Source organism: Echiichthys vipera, assembly GCF_963691815.1.
Source record: "Echiichthys vipera genome assembly, chromosome: 7".
Lineage (NCBI taxonomy): Eukaryota > Metazoa > Chordata > Actinopteri > Perciformes > Trachinidae > Echiichthys > Echiichthys vipera.
Genome location: NC_139832.1, coordinates 8,818,821 through 8,832,970, shown reverse-complemented (window position 1 = coordinate 8,832,970; position 14,150 = coordinate 8,818,821). Strand labels below are relative to the sequence as shown.

The following is a 14,150-nucleotide window of genomic DNA, read 5'->3' as shown; positions in this document are numbered from 1 at the left end:
AACTTGTTTGGTGTCTTATCTCTGTTGACTGACTTTTTCCATAACAATACCTCACTTGTTATTATTAATTAAATCAATAAGAATAAAACCAATAAAATATCTGTTGTTATACCTACTACCTGTTCTGTTTGATCGTGTGTTTTATTCATTTGCACTGTCCCCTTTTCTTAAATAAACTGAATTGAAAACAAATGTGCAACTAATCAAATAACACAGTAATTTCTTAATATTAATAACACAGTCAGCCTGGGGCTTTGGGGCCCACTATTGGGCAGGCCTGCTTTGGAAATGCCCAGTTGGTACTTACCAGTAGTGGCAATAAACCCTTAATTTATGATAGTAACGCATACCACGACATATGAGGTTTAAATCTTATTTTTAACGTTTAAGCTACATTTAAAACTATGAACTGCGGGTGTTTAACTAACTACCGTCAGAGGGCGCTAAGTCCAAACGGGTGCCGTACAATGGGGTCAAAGTTTAAACCAACGACACCGCTCGGCTTACGTTAGTTAGCAGTCCACAACATGGACACTCCTACTTCCTGATGTTTCTCTATGAAAATAACCATTTTAACCCTGCATCGATCTGACTGAACAATAACAATAACGACCTTTCCCTTGGTTCAGCCGCTCGTAGCCATGTTTAGCCGGTTTTAGCTATCTGACTTAGCATTACCATTAACGGTTAGCTCGGTTGCTAGGAGATGTCGCGTTCGACGTCAGCACAGAGAAGATTCCACTGCTGACAAACTCAACGGTCGTGTCACAAAACAGCTAACGGCTAATTTAGTAGTAGCTTGTTAGTAAACTCCCGCTTTATGAGGCTCTCACCTGAAGCTAAGTCCTAAAAACTCCTCCTTAAACATGAGGAGACTGACCAGGAAGAAGGCTCTGACTCTGGTGAAGGAGCTGGATGCTTTCCCCAAAGTTCCCGAGAGCTATGTGGAGTCCACAGCCAGCGGTGGGACAGGTAACTACGGATACTACACACACAAATGTAGCCTTCACATCGAGCTAGCTGTACTGTATGCATGACCTCACTTTAACGTTGCTCATTCATTTCATTTATTCATTTATTTCAGGCAGAATTCATTACAATAGCATTTGCACAGAAAACAGCAACATTTGAATGCAATTTGTGCCTGAAAATGAGTGGGAAGAAGAAAACATCTTATGTATACCCCAAACCTTTTTCTCATCAAGTGTCTTAAACAGGATGTGTTTTGTCACTTCCTGAATTTATGCAAGTAAATGTAAAATACACAAAAACACACACACACACACAAAACAACACCTTCCATAATGTTCAGGTAGCTGATCCACTTGAAGTAACTTAGAAATATTGTTATACTTTTATATTCGATCATAATGGCGTTTAACAAAGCAAGATGATGATAAACAACTAACAAACAAAAAAGCAACACATATGAATGTCAGGGCAAGTCCAAGATGGTAATGAAGACAATTATTGATTTAAGATAATGCTCCTTATACATATTGTGACCAAATAAAGTGTTTGTATAGTAATTTAAATTTGTGGATGCTTTGGCATTGCTTGAGCTGGATATCCAGCATATTCCATAGCTTCACACCTCGTGCCGACACACAAAAGCCTTTTTGCCAGTAGTTTGGATCTTTGGTAGAACAAAGTTTCCGTAACCCCTCAAGTTGTATGCATTATCTCTTTTTTCAAAGAGTTGTTGCAGGTTACTCCGCTTTTACTCAATACCACACTGTAGAAATACTCTGTAAAGTCTGTAAAATGTCCTGCATTCAAAATGTTACGTATAATAATTAGCATCACAATGCACTTAATTCTGTTTAAAGGGGTTTAAATGCAAATTTCACGCTAGTATATATGTAAAGTAGCATACATATCAATGTTTTGTGGTTGAATTCAAGTCTGTAGAAGTCCTGCATTCAAAATATTACTTAAAAGTACAAAAGTATTAGCATCAAAATGTAATTAACTCCGTTTAAAAGGATTTAAATGCAAATTAAACATTAGGATATATGTAAAGTAGCATACATATGAATGATAACAATGAATGTTATGTATTGAAGTAGATCTGTGTCATCGGATTTTGAAAAATAAAAAGCTATTGGATATTTATGCATTGAAAATATGTAACTGAACGTTTTGACTCTGAATTTCACTGAATTTTTCAATGTTCATAAATTCAAGGTTTAAAAAAATAAACATTTAAACATTCAGTGTTAAAAATTCAAGGCTACAAAATACAACATTAAAAAAACAAAAAGTAAAATCACTCATTATGCAGCATTGCTTGTTTCAGAATATTTAATATTAGATCTTAATTATTGATCGATTCATGTAAATATCACTTTAATGTTGCAGCTGGTAACTTGAGGCTAATTTTATTTACTTTATCTACTGCTGTCTAGCTGAATATTTGTTGATAATACTTTGTATTAATTATCAGAATCTGTAACTAACTAGTAACTGAAGTTATTAAATAGATGTAGCGGAGTAAAAATATAACATTTCCTCTGAAATGTAGTAGAGTAAATATTAGGCTAAATCGATTAAAATGGACCACTAAATTGTACTTAAGTTCAGTAGTTGAGTAAATGTACTTAGTTACTTTTCACCACTGGTTATGTTATTGCACTGCGTTGCTGTTTTGTACTTTATTTTATTTCTTTTGCATTTTATTAAGACGTTTTTTTTGCTGCATATGTAAAGTGCCACATGTTGTCCTGTGTTTTTAGGAACCCCTGAGGTCCTAGGGAGACACTATTATTGCTCTGTGTACTGTGTATATGGCTGTAATGACAATAAATCCTCTTGAATCTCCTGAATTTGAATCTAATTTGCAAACTCCCTGCAGTGTCTCTGATAGCATTCACTCTAATGGCTGTCCTCGCCTTCCTGGAGTTTTTTGTGTACATTGACACTTGGATGAAGTATGAGTATGAGGTGGACAAAGACTTCAGCAGGTAATAAATAAATAAATGTATCATTATTATTGTGCTTCAACTCTGTCTCTTGACTTTGTATCTTTCCTGACTGACTCTGCTCTTCACTTACAGCAAACTGAGGATAAATGTTGACATTACAGTGGCCATGAGATGCCAATGTAAGTACAAAGAAGTGTGCACTTTATTTGTATTTCAGCTCTACAAAAAGCACTCATTCATATTTGGTTGAGCGATCCAAAGGTGTCATGGATGTTTTTTTTAATGTGAATGCAGATATAGGTGCAGATGTCCTGGATCTGGCAGAGAACATGGTTGCTTCCGATGGTTTAAAATATGAACCAGTGAGTATGTGAGGGTGCCATCAGTGTGCAATACGAGGATAAAGGATAAAAAAAAAAAAAAATTAATCCTGTTTTCTTTGTGTAACAGTAGTGAAGTTCAAATATGCTCATCTGATAACTGTGTTTTGTCTCATTTTAGGTCCACTTTGAGCTCTCTCCAGAGAAAAGATTATGGCACATGTAAGATTTTTTAACTTGCATTACACTCCCCAAAGGTATACTGTAGCATCTTCCTTTTTAAGAAGTAGACTTCTACTAATGTTCTTTACACCTGATTTGTAGAGAGCAAACCCCTCATTTCCCCGTATTTAATTTATTTCAATTAGATTTTTATCTCATTCCAAGTGAGTTTTTGTTTCCTTCATCTTTCTGTCCCTCTGTTAGGACACTTCTGCACATCCAGGAGCGTCTGAGAGTGGAGCACGCTCTTCAGGATGTTCTCTTCAAGAATGCAATAAAAGAAGCTCCACCTGCTCAGCCTCAGAGGTACAGGCGTAGATAAGCTCCTCTCTCTTTGGAATTGAGAGATGGTTGAAATAATGGTTACAAAGATAAACAAGGAAGTGTTCAAACCTCCCGTATAGTCGTGATAAATATGTTGTGTTGCTCTTTCTCCCCACAGTGAGGACAGCCCCTCTATCCTTAGTGCCTGCAGGATACACGGACACCTGTATGTCAACAAGGTGGCGGGAAATTTCCATGTTACCGTTGGCAAGTATGTATCTACATGGCTCTAAAATTTAGAGGTTAAACATTTTGCAGAGGCCGACCTCTGACCTTTTCATCCCTGCACAGGTCCATCCCACATCCCAGAGGCCACGCTCATCTGGCTGCACTCGTCAGCCACGACAGTGAGTTCATTTTCTGTTTGACAAAACGCACATATCCACTTTATGTAGTTGTGAAGTTGTGGTTGTTGTGCAGCTTTATTCAATTGATGATGATTCTTAACTGTTTTGATTTTGCCGTTGCGTCGCAGCTTATAATTTCTCTCACCGGATTGACCACCTGTCCTTTGGAGAAGTGGTTCCTGGGATTATCAGCCCTCTGGACGGCACAGAGAAAGTCTCTGCTGAATGTACGTCTGTGTTGACAAATGTGATCCATTTTTATCTCAACTCATCAGAGTTCCTATGTATCCATGAAAGCATGGACATTTAGATACTAGTTTTCCAGATAGGAAACACCTGGGAATTGATTAAAATATCCTGGAAATAGTAAGTCATTTAAACCGAGGTTTAAATCGAGGTGCGTATTTTGTTTGAAACTCGACTTGTTATTAGAATAAGCTGCAGAATATGACGCTTCAAAGCAGAGACACTAAGCTCAACACTCCCTTTTCATTTCTGCTCCCATGTCAGTCAGTCTGTGGAGCAGAACGGACTTGCAGTGGTCTTTTCTGTGTAAAGTTGATGTTTTCCAGAGCTGTGAACGGGTTAAATGTGTGAATACCAGGGCTACCAGTAAATTATATGACTGTGAGCAAGTGCTGTTCCGTAAAGCAAGGCAAGTTTATTTGTATAGCACAATTCAGCGACAAGGTAATTCAAAGTGCTTTACATAAAACAAGCATTGGGAAAAAAACATAAAAGATTTAAAACACACAAAAGGTAATTTAAAACATATACGAGAATATTACAGTTACAGAAGTTACAGTGCAGTTTATTGAAAAACAGTGGCAAACAGAAAGGTCTTCAGACTAGATTTAAAAGAACGAAGAGTGCAGTTTTCTGGAAGATTGTTCCAGATATGTGGAGCATATAAACTGAACGCATTATGTCCTGAATTTTTAAGAAAAACTCCTTGAGAATGATTTCTTAAGAAGAGTGGGAACCCTGTTCATGCCTTTTCATTGATAGACAAACTTTCATTTCACCAAGGTTAACAGGTATTCTTGGTTCTTATCTCCAGCTAACCACATGTTCCAGTACTTCATCAACATTGTGCCCACAAAACTGAACACCTACAAGCTCTCCGCGGAAACACACCAGTACGCAGTCACTGAGCGGGTAGGTTTACGTTTTGCACAAGTTTGTATATTTGTGTGTTATGTTATGAAACAGTATGGTGAATATGTTTGTATTTCCTCTTTGTGCTCTGCAGGAACGAGTGATAAACCATGCTGCAGGCAGCCATGGAGTCTCGGGGATCTTCATGAAGTACGACATCAGCTCACTAATGGTCAAAGTCACCGAGCAGCACATGCCTCTCTGGCAGTTTCTTGTCAGACTCTGTGGCATCATTGGAGGAATTTTCTCTACAACAGGTAGATAAACTCTCACGGAAACATTCATGGCGTGTAGTGATGGGAACTACGCGTCATTCAAAGTTCAAAAGAGGCATTTGGTTATGGTGTAACGGCCTGCGGTGAAATTTGAGATCATTGATTCCGCGAACGGCTCTCAAGTACGACTCAGTGTTCTCCGTTCACACCAAAGAAACAGTTTGTTTAGTGAACGTCACTTCACTAATAGTGTGTCAGATGCAAACAAAAAAACTTTAACCCTTACTTTAAATTCTGACTGCTAAATTGTTTTAATTTGCCTTCCTGTCCTCCAGACAGCCTTTTCAGCTTTATTTATTTATAATGTATTTTGTTTTATTAGTACGAAAATCAAGTTTCAAAGACTTCAACAATGGAAAATATAAGTAATCCACCACAGAGAGCATTTATTTGGCTTTGCTATTTTATTAGTCAAATTAACATCATTCTTTAATGGAAGTGCAGATGTGAGCAGGGACTACTATGTTTTTGAATGAATGAATTTATTTTGGTTATACATCAAATGTTTAATAAAATGATATAATATTTTGACAATTTCAACCAAAAAAAGGATTTGGACTGCAGCAACTTGCTTTTATTAGCCCACCCTAACATCACAGTTCTGACTGTTTAAACACAACATATTTACTCATGATTAAACATATATTTGATTAAAAGTATATTTACTTATACCTAAATAAATGAAATCATTTACTTTATATACATTTAAACATATTATACATATAAACATATATACACACACACAAACTCACAAAGCAAACATCAAAATCTGCTAAATCAAAATACATATTTGCTTAAATAAGGTTTACTTTTTTCTCATTTCCATGTATTCAATAATCAAAATGAATAACATTTCCCTTTTTTATTTATTTATTTCTCTCTTTTCCAATTATAACATTTATACAAATGCATTCATTATTTCAAATTTCAAGGTCTTTTTAAAGATCAGTCGTGTTGTAATTACTTTCAGTTTATCATTAAGGTCATTTTTTAACCCATTTTAAATTCTAGACGAGTAGTTAATAGAGTGAAATCAGGCTCCACTCCTTTAAAGACAGTGTAGATGCCCAAAGCCACAGTCATTCACCAAGTTAAGCAGGATTTATGACTTTTACTGTTATCTAATCCTGTCATCTTTGTAAAACTGAATTGCTCGGTGTTCTCACAAAATGATTGAGGATAATGGAGGAGATGAATGTATCACCGTTGACTGTCCAAATGATGACGACGTAGAGGAGTAATTCTGCTGATGAGGGTGCACATCCAGTCTTAAAAACTGGAATTAAACAGCTGAGAAAAAGACTCACCCCAGTTGCTTGTTTTCTTTTTATCTAGTTCAGAATAGGTAAAACAATACAAACACAACACTCTGTGAAGGCCATAACTCATGAAACACAAAACCTTCACTGCTGCCTCCTCATGCCTGTGTTGATACATTTGACCGTATTTCTAAATTGTTTTGTTTCACCGGGTTTTAAGTTTGGTTTTAGTTACCTATAATAACCTTGGTGAGCTCTGAAACACCAATATGTTAAAAAAAAAAAGCTCATTGGCATCAGCTGCAGTAAGTTGGATCTTTTTCTCCCCTGCAGGCATGCTCCATGGTGTGGTAGGATTCTTGGTTGATGTTATTTGCTGCCGTTTCCAAATGGGAATCTACAAACATCTTCCGGTGAGTCCAATAACGTGACCTTTCACCTTGTAGACACAATTCAATTCAATTTCATTTATAGTGCCAAATCCTAACAAAAGTTATTGCAAGACACTCTACATATAGAGTAGGTCTAGACGGCACTCTATCAAATGTAGCTGGTTAAACATTTTTTATCTTGATCATTATACATTTCTCTGTTCTTCTTTCCCAGGAGGCTCCTCTGGACGAGCAGCCAAACAGCGAAACCTCGATTCCTACAGAAAATGATGCTCAACAATGAGAATCAACTCAAGTTGCAACCACATCTGCCTAACACTGCACAGCAACGAGCTGCTGGACACATGTTTACAAAATGTTTTATTAAGGAATACCTGCTTTGTGCGGAAATGTGTAAATATTTGTATAATTTTTCAGATTTTTTTATTGGGTGGGTGTAAGATTGAGACATGACTGTTCGTCCAGCTGTGAAGGGTTATAATGGATACCAACTATCTCATCATTTTCACTGGAAAGCTGCACCAGGAGGACCGAGACGTCTCAACACTAATTATTTACATCACTGTCGTGGATCTGACTTCATTAAATAGATGGTACCTGGTGTTAGAGCTCCACTTACACCCACACAGGTCTTATCACTTAATTTGGCTTCAGACTGGTTCTCAGGGTGTGTGGTCGTGTGTAAGATTGATTGACAGATTTAACATTTAATTGATTCTTTCATGTTGTTCGGTGACCTCTGCTGAAGGGGGGTTGTGTGAAAAGGGCCATTTGAAATGATTTTAAAGTGTTAAAAAGATACAATGAAGTGTGTAAAAGATTGTTGCAAATTTGTTAAATAAAATAATTAAAAACTTGAGGAGTAGTTAATTATTTAGCATATATTAGTATGTTCTCTGGTATAGTCTCTATAGTTGTTCTGTAGCAGGAACTTACAGGTGATTTTGAGTATTTTGAAATTTGTATGTCTGTGGCCAGACTTTGTCACAGCGATAGCGTCACAATCGTGTCATAGTCCCAAACTTTACAGGTGTAGAGATCAAAGTGACGGCAGAATTTTAAAAAAAACCCCCGCATGTGATCCGAGCAAGTGTGGCAGGAGTGGGGAAGGGGTCCTCCACTTTACAGCCCTGGCCCCATAACGCCTGCAGTCACGAAACTTAACAGGCGTGTAGTTAAGATCGAGTTCAAAGATGAGTGTGGAGAGCAAGGGTGCTGGAAGTAGGGATGGTATTTTTTAACCTCTGGCCTGATCCAGCGTTGCAGCTGGTGTGATCCCATCACAAGATGATCTCTAGTCCATTAATATGTTGATTATTTTTTGGATTAATCAATTCTTCAGTCTATAAAACATCCTCAAAGAAATGTAAAAAGTCCAAGAGTCCAAGGTTACATCTTCAAAAGTTTGTCCAATCATCGCTCTAAAATATATATATAAAGCAAAGAAAGGCAGCTAAATTCACATTTGACAGGAACCTTGCTGATAGATTTGCTCTCACCATTGAGGTGACAAATAAAACAAAAAAACAAACAAACTGCAAATTAACATTTTACACCATGTCAAGAGTTTATTTGACAGTATTTCAGAATATCTTTCAGTAAACAAGTTTTTTGTTTTTTAGCAAAATGTAATATATCAGTACTGTCGCATTTCATAAAAATAGTTGTTCACGTCTTTGAAACTACAGTATCAATGATACAGTAAACCATATTTGTAGGAATACAGCTGTACAAGGTGAATAATACACAATTAACACTACACAGTTATACTTGATCTCAACGGGGATTCATGAACGTGCCATCCTTCACAGGTTCCAATAAAGCAGTTTTTAGTTTTCGTATACAAAATCACTCACAGCAGGCACGGGGGGGCGGCCTGGACGCAGACAGAGGGCTGGATGACGTATTCTTCCACCTTTGTCTGAACTTTGACATTTGTACATACAGTAAACACATTTGTACAGCCTAATGGCGTGTTCTCATGCTCCTCGCTAACACCAGTCTATCACATGAACATCTTTTCAGGTCTTACTAGTGTCCCACGCTGCAAAAAAGCAGTTAACCAGTAGTCCTATACTAGTTTACAAGTACAGCTTGGATGTGCCGTCCTACTGCTTCCAGTCATCTTGTCACAATGCACTGTGATTCTTTTTTTTTAAAAACTCATCTGTTCCTCCGGTACTCAAAAGCTCTGGTGATTTAATTCTTAATTAGAGCAAACATTTTGTTGAGAAAGATGGATGATATCAAAATGGAGAAAACGCAGGGCTTATCTCGGGGTGTCTCGGTTTCATAGCAGCATGCCGTTATCAAAACTCTGTCCTCGAACACAAGTTTCAGTGCATCCGTGCTTCACAGATCATCATAAGTCTTGGGTTCGGACTCAGCGAGCGTTGGTTCTGCCTGCAACAATGCAAACTTAAAATCGTTTTCTTTACACAATGGACAAATAAAGCTGGAATGAGACTCGCCGCTGTGATAACGACCCTGTCTGGACAAACGTTCACAGCTCCCACTCTCCCAGATGACTCCTAGAAGAGGATGTAATGCTACAGGCTACATTGTATCTCCCTTTTAAGCACTAGGGGACAAGGGCAATCACTGACATTGATAAGAGTGCATCAAGATAACTGTATATATACTGCTTGGTGTTAAGTCAGAAGAAAACAGGCTCCACAACTCAACAGTTTGCTGATATGTGTGCATGGTCATAAACGCCTGTCTTGCGTTCAGTTCCCAAAACAAATCACAACGGCACAGCTCTGCATTAGTTTGAGTAAGGCACTCCGCCCCACCTCATAACCATCGGCCTGCTCTTCGCCGCACCGATGCCCGTCTCCCACAGTGACGTGGTACACTTAGCACAGTAAAAGGCATAGAAATGGGAAATATCGACTGGACAAAATTCTTCTGTTGAGCGTTCAATGAATACAACACGGCTTATAATGCTGCACAATGACCGCATGGTTGACTTGTGATAAAGCTTTGTACATAACTCAGAACAGGATAATGAGTTCTTACTAAGCCAACTGTTTTCAGTCACTCAAAAGTTCAATCTGATGAAAAAGAAAGATGTTCTTTTTGTCTCACATGTGTACCAGTACGGTCAGCTCCACAGAGGACATTGTCTCTCTATAGTCTACCTCTAAAAGACATGTGAGTCCCTGTAAAAAGACATGGTGGGCTATATCCACGCACTCAACCGCTGCCTCCCTCAGCGGTCCGGGTTTGGTGGCTGGCACAGTCTTTGATATGTAGTTATAGACGAGGCTATGGAAATAGTGATCCTAAAATACTGCCCTGGTGTTTTTTCTCTTTTCTTTACAATGTATCTAACTACAACACTGCCTCAAAAACACCAACGGGTATGTTTTTGAGATTACCAAATGTACATATTTTCACATCTTTACATTTACAGTATATGATATATTGGTAGGCATGTGAGATCGTACATATGTCGGGTTAACCAGGCTGTCACTTGGGTCAGTGCCATGTCCTCCAGGAGTGTTAGTGTCACTGCCTCCCTCGGACAGATTTGCAGTCTCACTTTTCCCACTGCACAGAGAAAATGGAGCAAACGTGAATCTCTTGGATGTACATGCGTCTCTCTTGTAGGGAACCTTGTACCATCTGAGGTTACGCTGCACTACCCAATCTGAGCCAGATACGGTCGAGCAGTTAAAGGTACGTGTCGAAAGCACAGCTCCACTCAGAATCAGACATTGTAGCTCCGTCTGTGATCAGAACATTAGCTGTTGCATCTGAGGGTCCGAAATGCCTACATGTTAAGTAGTCTCCATCAGTTTTACACCGTATGTTACAGTAGCTGTGAAAGTTCCTCTGTTTTTTAAGGTGGTGGGTGTAATAATTATCTTGTAAGAACAAATGAAACGTAAGATACGATCTTAGAAGGTGATGGAGAAGAAAACAAGACAGAAAGAGAGGGTAAGCGAGATTTACTGCTTTTCTCACACATCCGATGGTGAACTGAATGAGGAGCCAGACAGTATCCAGACCAGTGAGATCAACTCTACCTGCTCACTGTGGAGGTCCAGGACCTCAGGGTGCCAGGCAGTTTGTCAGACCCAGGGACGTTCCAGGGTCCAGGGGAGGCTGCTGCGCTCCTCACAGGAGGATCTTCCATGGTTTTAGAGGGGCAGCAGAGCCCACTGTGGCCAGTGGCCCTCTCATCTTCTCTGGGGAACAGACCTCTGGACACCAACCTCTCCTGGAGGCTGACATGTCCATCTCCACTGCCTAGAGAGGCTCCATTCAGATTCACACTCACATATTGGTCCCAGGGCCACACATTGCTCATCGCCTGTGTGTGCAGGCCCTTTCTCTCACAGCAGGGGGAGCAAGTCTCCCTCTGCCTCTCTCTTCTTTCAACCGACCTCCCTGGGACAGCTTTGGGAGGCAAAGCCCGAGGCTGTCTGTCACCTGGTCCACAGTCCACCTCTCCAGACACCTGAGGGGTTCCCTGCCCCCTGATGATGCACTTCTGCTGGGTGGACCTGCCACCTGTAGCCCCTCTAATGGAGCAGTGGTCTGTCATCTGTGGAGCTTTGTCTGCCATGCACACTGTGGCCTCTAGAGGGAGCTGATGAGGGGAGTCTGGGGCTGAGGCTGGATGGGATGAGAGCAATGGATTCGGGTAGGATTCGAGGGTCACTTCCTGCAGGGCAGAGTGGGCTGTAGAAAAGGAATCCCAGGGGCCGCCACAGTCTGTCAGGGAAGGAGAAAATATGCTCAGGTGGACTGAGATTAAAGCAGAGTGGCACAAAGCAGCATGCACATGCACACACACACACAGGACGAGGAGAGAAGAGAAAGAAATATGTCCACAATAAGACAACTACACACATCCTCGTATAACATCAGACAAACTTGCATGCAAATGTGTGTGAGCAGCACACACCTGACCATGTAGACTTCTACAGCTTAAGGCTGATGTGGGACAGGATTCATTCAGTGCTTGAAACAATTACCATATTTGTAGTTGTGTGACAGGATGATCCTGAGCAGATTGATTTCACACAGTCTACTTCACAGTCCTCTTCAGGATGATACAATTTCATCTGGAGGGTCACTTTAAACCATATTGCTCTCTTACTACAACACACAGAATCACCCACACACACAAAGATACACACGCGTCTTCTATTTTCCCATGCATGAACTCATAATCATGCAGACACGAATGCAAGCTGAGAGCTACACCGCACACAGATTAAATCAGTATGGAGAGAGACATGCAGTTTTTCACAAACCGTGTCTTTAGAGTGGCCCATTAGGAAGAAATAGGGGGAGCTTAGTGTGTCACCTTTCATGCACATGGAGAGGTTGGAAGGTACCATTCCTGAGGGAAGGCAAGTAAAAGCCTATACCAATCATTAGACTCAAAGCAGAGCGGTTACAACACACAAAGGCTAAAGAGTAGGTGGTTATTCTACTGCTTGGTCAAAACAGTTTTTCACATAAAGACAAGTTTAATTTCACATGAAAGTTTAGGAGACTGCAGAGCCAGGAGCAAAGTGCAGAAAGATATTAATGCATGTTAATATGTTCTTGAGTAAAACATATAGCATTTGCAGGAAAAAAAAAGCCATTCTGGTTAAAAAACAGTAATGTTGAACCTCGAACGATGAATCTCTAGTATGAAAGTGAGAAAGAAATCAGATCAGAGACTAAGGAGAGAGAAAGTGTGGAAACAGTTTGACATTTAAAGAATTTGTGGCGGAAAAACCCACCATATTCTGGCACCTGTCCTGTTCCTCGCTTTAGCAGCAGCCTGACTCGCCTGCCTCCCGCCTTGATGAGTTCAATGGCGCGGGCGTGAGTCATGTCCCGAGTGCTGTCTCCGTTAATCTCTATGATCTGGTCCCCTACCTGGAGGAGACACACAGAGGACAGGGTCGATTTCTGTCAGCTTCTGTTTATCCACGGGAAGTTGACTTTTCTACACAATTGCAGTCTTCTGCTGGTGGGTAGCTCCACCGGAGCAACTGGGGAATAAGTGCCATTAAGTACCTTGTTCAATGCACGTCAACAGGAGTGGTTGAGGGTGAGCAGAGGGTTACTCAGTCAGTGAGTTCACACACACTCATACTCACTCACTTTCCTGTCTTTCTAACATATTCCTGCCAGTAAAATAAGGATATGAATCAACAGAAAGACTGACAGATAATAAACATGCTGCAGAAGAACAGCAATGGTTCTTTTTGAAAGGTAAAAATCTGTGCCATATTAAATTTTGCACCATCTTTAAATTCTGTGAAATCAATATATCACGTATGATATTATTTCAGATGTCAAGATGGATAAACTGGCATTTTGCTGCTTCTTAGTCCACGTCTGCGACTTTTTTCACTGACAGTAATTCCAATCATCTTCCTAACAGTTTCTCAACGTTGTCATCTCACCCTCATCCTTCCATTACGGATGGCAGGACCATCTTCAGCAAGGCGCAACACAAACAGGTCCATCTTGTACTCTCTGCCCCCGCGGATGCTGAAGCCAAAACCTTTTGAACTTTTCTCCAGCTCCACCGTGAAGTAATCATAGTCCTGCAGAAAAAGATTTAGACAACTTGTAATAAGCCCATCGCAAATAACAGTGTGTAAGCCACAAGCAAAAATTGCCAACACCCTCTCCACAGTGTGGCATGACTGCAAACAGTGGTTCGTGATCTAGTTGTACCTGTGGTCTGAAGTCAGGAGGCAAACCCAGAGGGAACTGTGCAGCTGCAGGGTGCTGTCTGAAGTCCAGAAGACCAGGCGGGTGTCTGTAGTCCAGCGTCGGTGGCTGTCGGTAATCAGTAACGGGTGGGTGGCGATAGTCTACCGGAGGTTGCCTGTAATCAGTGAACGGAGGATGGCGGAAGTCAGGTTTGACGTCCTGTCTGGCTTTTACCTCTGACCTGTGAGGAG

The 14,150-nt window shown here is 40.2% G+C and overlaps 2 protein-coding genes across 2 annotated transcripts in view; one reads left to right on the top strand and one right to left on the bottom strand.

Moving 5' to 3' along the window:
• Positions 1 to 515: 515 nt before the first annotated feature.
• Positions 516 to 8,070, top strand: LOC310949156 (endoplasmic reticulum-Golgi intermediate compartment protein 2-like). The gene is made up of 13 exons (XM_083916493.1): positions 516 to 972; positions 2,855 to 2,963; positions 3,057 to 3,103; positions 3,219 to 3,286; positions 3,426 to 3,466; positions 3,671 to 3,772; positions 3,909 to 4,001; positions 4,082 to 4,137; positions 4,266 to 4,364; positions 5,198 to 5,295; positions 5,390 to 5,552; positions 7,163 to 7,242; positions 7,436 to 8,070. Exons 1-13 carry the CDS (start codon positions 867 to 869, stop codon positions 7,502 to 7,504), a joined length of 1,131 nt encoding a protein of 376 aa, XP_083772619.1. The 5' UTR covers positions 516 to 866; the 3' UTR covers positions 7,505 to 8,070.
• A 2,667-nt stretch (positions 8,071 to 10,737) lies between these two features.
• The window catches only part of LOC310949731 (membrane-associated guanylate kinase, WW and PDZ domain-containing protein 2-like), a gene marked incomplete at its 5' end in the record, with an annotated part of 86,875 nt that continues 83,462 nt past the window's right edge, over positions 10,738 to 14,150 (bottom strand). Inside the window, 4 exons of the mRNA XM_083917260.1 lie at positions 10,738 to 11,946; positions 12,972 to 13,110; positions 13,644 to 13,787; positions 13,921 to 14,140. Coding sequence (XP_083773386.1) covers positions 11,252 to 11,946; positions 12,972 to 13,110; positions 13,644 to 13,787; positions 13,921 to 14,140 — 1,198 coding nt within the window. The 3' untranslated portion in view covers positions 10,738 to 11,251. The remainder of the gene's footprint in view (positions 11,947 to 12,971; positions 13,111 to 13,643; positions 13,788 to 13,920; positions 14,141 to 14,150) is intronic.